Raw genomic sequence first — 1576 nt, forward strand, 5'->3', positions numbered from 1 at the left:
CAAAACTCGCGTTTGAATCATCAGTGGCAAATCCTTCAAATGAAAACTTACTTATGTAAGTCAGAACTGCCGGCATTGTAGTCTAACGTTACTCTCCCAGGATCAGGAGACAGTCCTCCATAAAATGTGCTGCACACATCTTAATATTTGGGTTGAAGTGTTCTGGAACAGTGTTGTAAATACAACTTAACCACAGATTTCTAGTCGTGTCCTCTTTTGGAAGGCCAAACAAAGTAGTTTTGCTTTCACAACGAAACAGCGTCATGCGGCGGGCTCAACGAAGGAGCGGCCTGCGGGGCTTGCGGCAACCACATGTGACGACCCCGGGCTGGACTCCGCTTGGTCCACGGTGAAAGCCGATCCGGCGAATATCTCTTTGGATTTGAGACTTTAGTCTTTGCAACTTTACAGATCTTCTTTATGCACCAAGAGCTTGTAACACTCCAAAGAGAAAGGAAAAATTTAAATCGCATCATATGACCCCTTTAATAATTACAAATAATAATGTTTAAATAATGTTTATTCAACTGTTTCTTCTGTATCTTTCCTTGCATTGATGTTTTTCAGGTGGCTGAGCACATTAATCAATTGGTGAAGGCGGAAGATGATGACAATGACCCAGACAAAAAGAACAACATTGTCTTTAATGCAACCTCTGAATTTTGTCGCACTCTTGGAGACATCCCCACCTACGGGCTATCAGGAAACCGAGAGGACCAAGAGGATATTATGGTATGCAGCATCCCGACCCTGTTCTGTTCTAGTTCTCAACGGCCTCCACTACTATTCTGGATGAAGAGCACATTGTGAACTCTGGTCTCGCTGCTGCACTACACTTAAGATATATAGTTTCACTTGTGGATATTAAATGTCTGTTTTGTTTGGGTCATACAGGACTTTGAAAAGGATGATGAGAAAGAAGGAGGCGGACAGTCAGACTCTGATATGGATGACAACGTGGGCTGGAGCACCGTCAACCTGGATGAAGAGAAAACCCAGGCAGATGTGAGTCTTCTGCTCACCTCACTGACAGCAATTCAGTTGGACTGGGAAACCGTCACTTCAACACGATTTTTCTGTTTTCTGTTATAGTTCTCAACGACCTCCACTACTATTCTGGATGAAGAGCCCATTGTGAACTCTGGTCTCGCTGCCGCTCTACTTCTGTGCAAAAACAAAGGTGAGATATCAACCAAATCTGATTTTGAACTGAATAGAATGGGTAACAGTGTCTAATTTATTAAAAAAACATTCACTTAACTCTTTCAGGACTGCTGGACACACAGATGCTGAAGGTGGCTCGTGTCAAAGCCTCAAAAGGAGCTCTGCCAAATGATAACTACTGCATCGAAGACAAGATGTAAGTAGATGTTGCAAAACTTTCTCCAGTGGTTGTTTCTTAAGTTACAGTTGCGCTATGAACATCCATATTCTCATAGAATAATTATGACTATAGATATCGCCATTGGTGTGAATAGAACACTGTAACCTCAGAAAGGAGAGGTTTGAATGCAAAGCCCAATATTAGATTAATAAAAACAGACTTTACAACAATCCCACAGGTTTTAGTAATGTT

At 41.9% G+C, this 1576-nt stretch overlaps 1 protein-coding gene across 1 annotated transcript in view; it reads left to right on the forward strand.

Moving 5' to 3' along the window:
- Positions 1 to 1576, forward strand: part of LOC107568296 (U4/U6.U5 tri-snRNP-associated protein 1-like) — an 11265-nt gene that overhangs the window by 6775 nt on the left and 2914 nt on the right. Inside the window, exons 4-7 of the mRNA XM_016254228.1 lie at positions 568 to 732; positions 895 to 1005; positions 1093 to 1180; positions 1270 to 1360. Of these exons, the coding sequence (XP_016109714.1) occupies positions 568 to 732; positions 895 to 1005; positions 1093 to 1180; positions 1270 to 1360 (455 nt within the window). The remainder of the gene's footprint in view (positions 1 to 567; positions 733 to 894; positions 1006 to 1092; positions 1181 to 1269; positions 1361 to 1576) is intronic.

Source organism: Sinocyclocheilus grahami, unplaced genomic scaffold (genome assembly GCF_001515645.1).
Source record: "Sinocyclocheilus grahami isolate Dianchi unplaced genomic scaffold, SAMN03320097.WGS_v1.1 scaffold1233.1, whole genome shotgun sequence".
Lineage (NCBI taxonomy): Eukaryota > Metazoa > Chordata > Actinopteri > Cypriniformes > Cyprinidae > Sinocyclocheilus > Sinocyclocheilus grahami.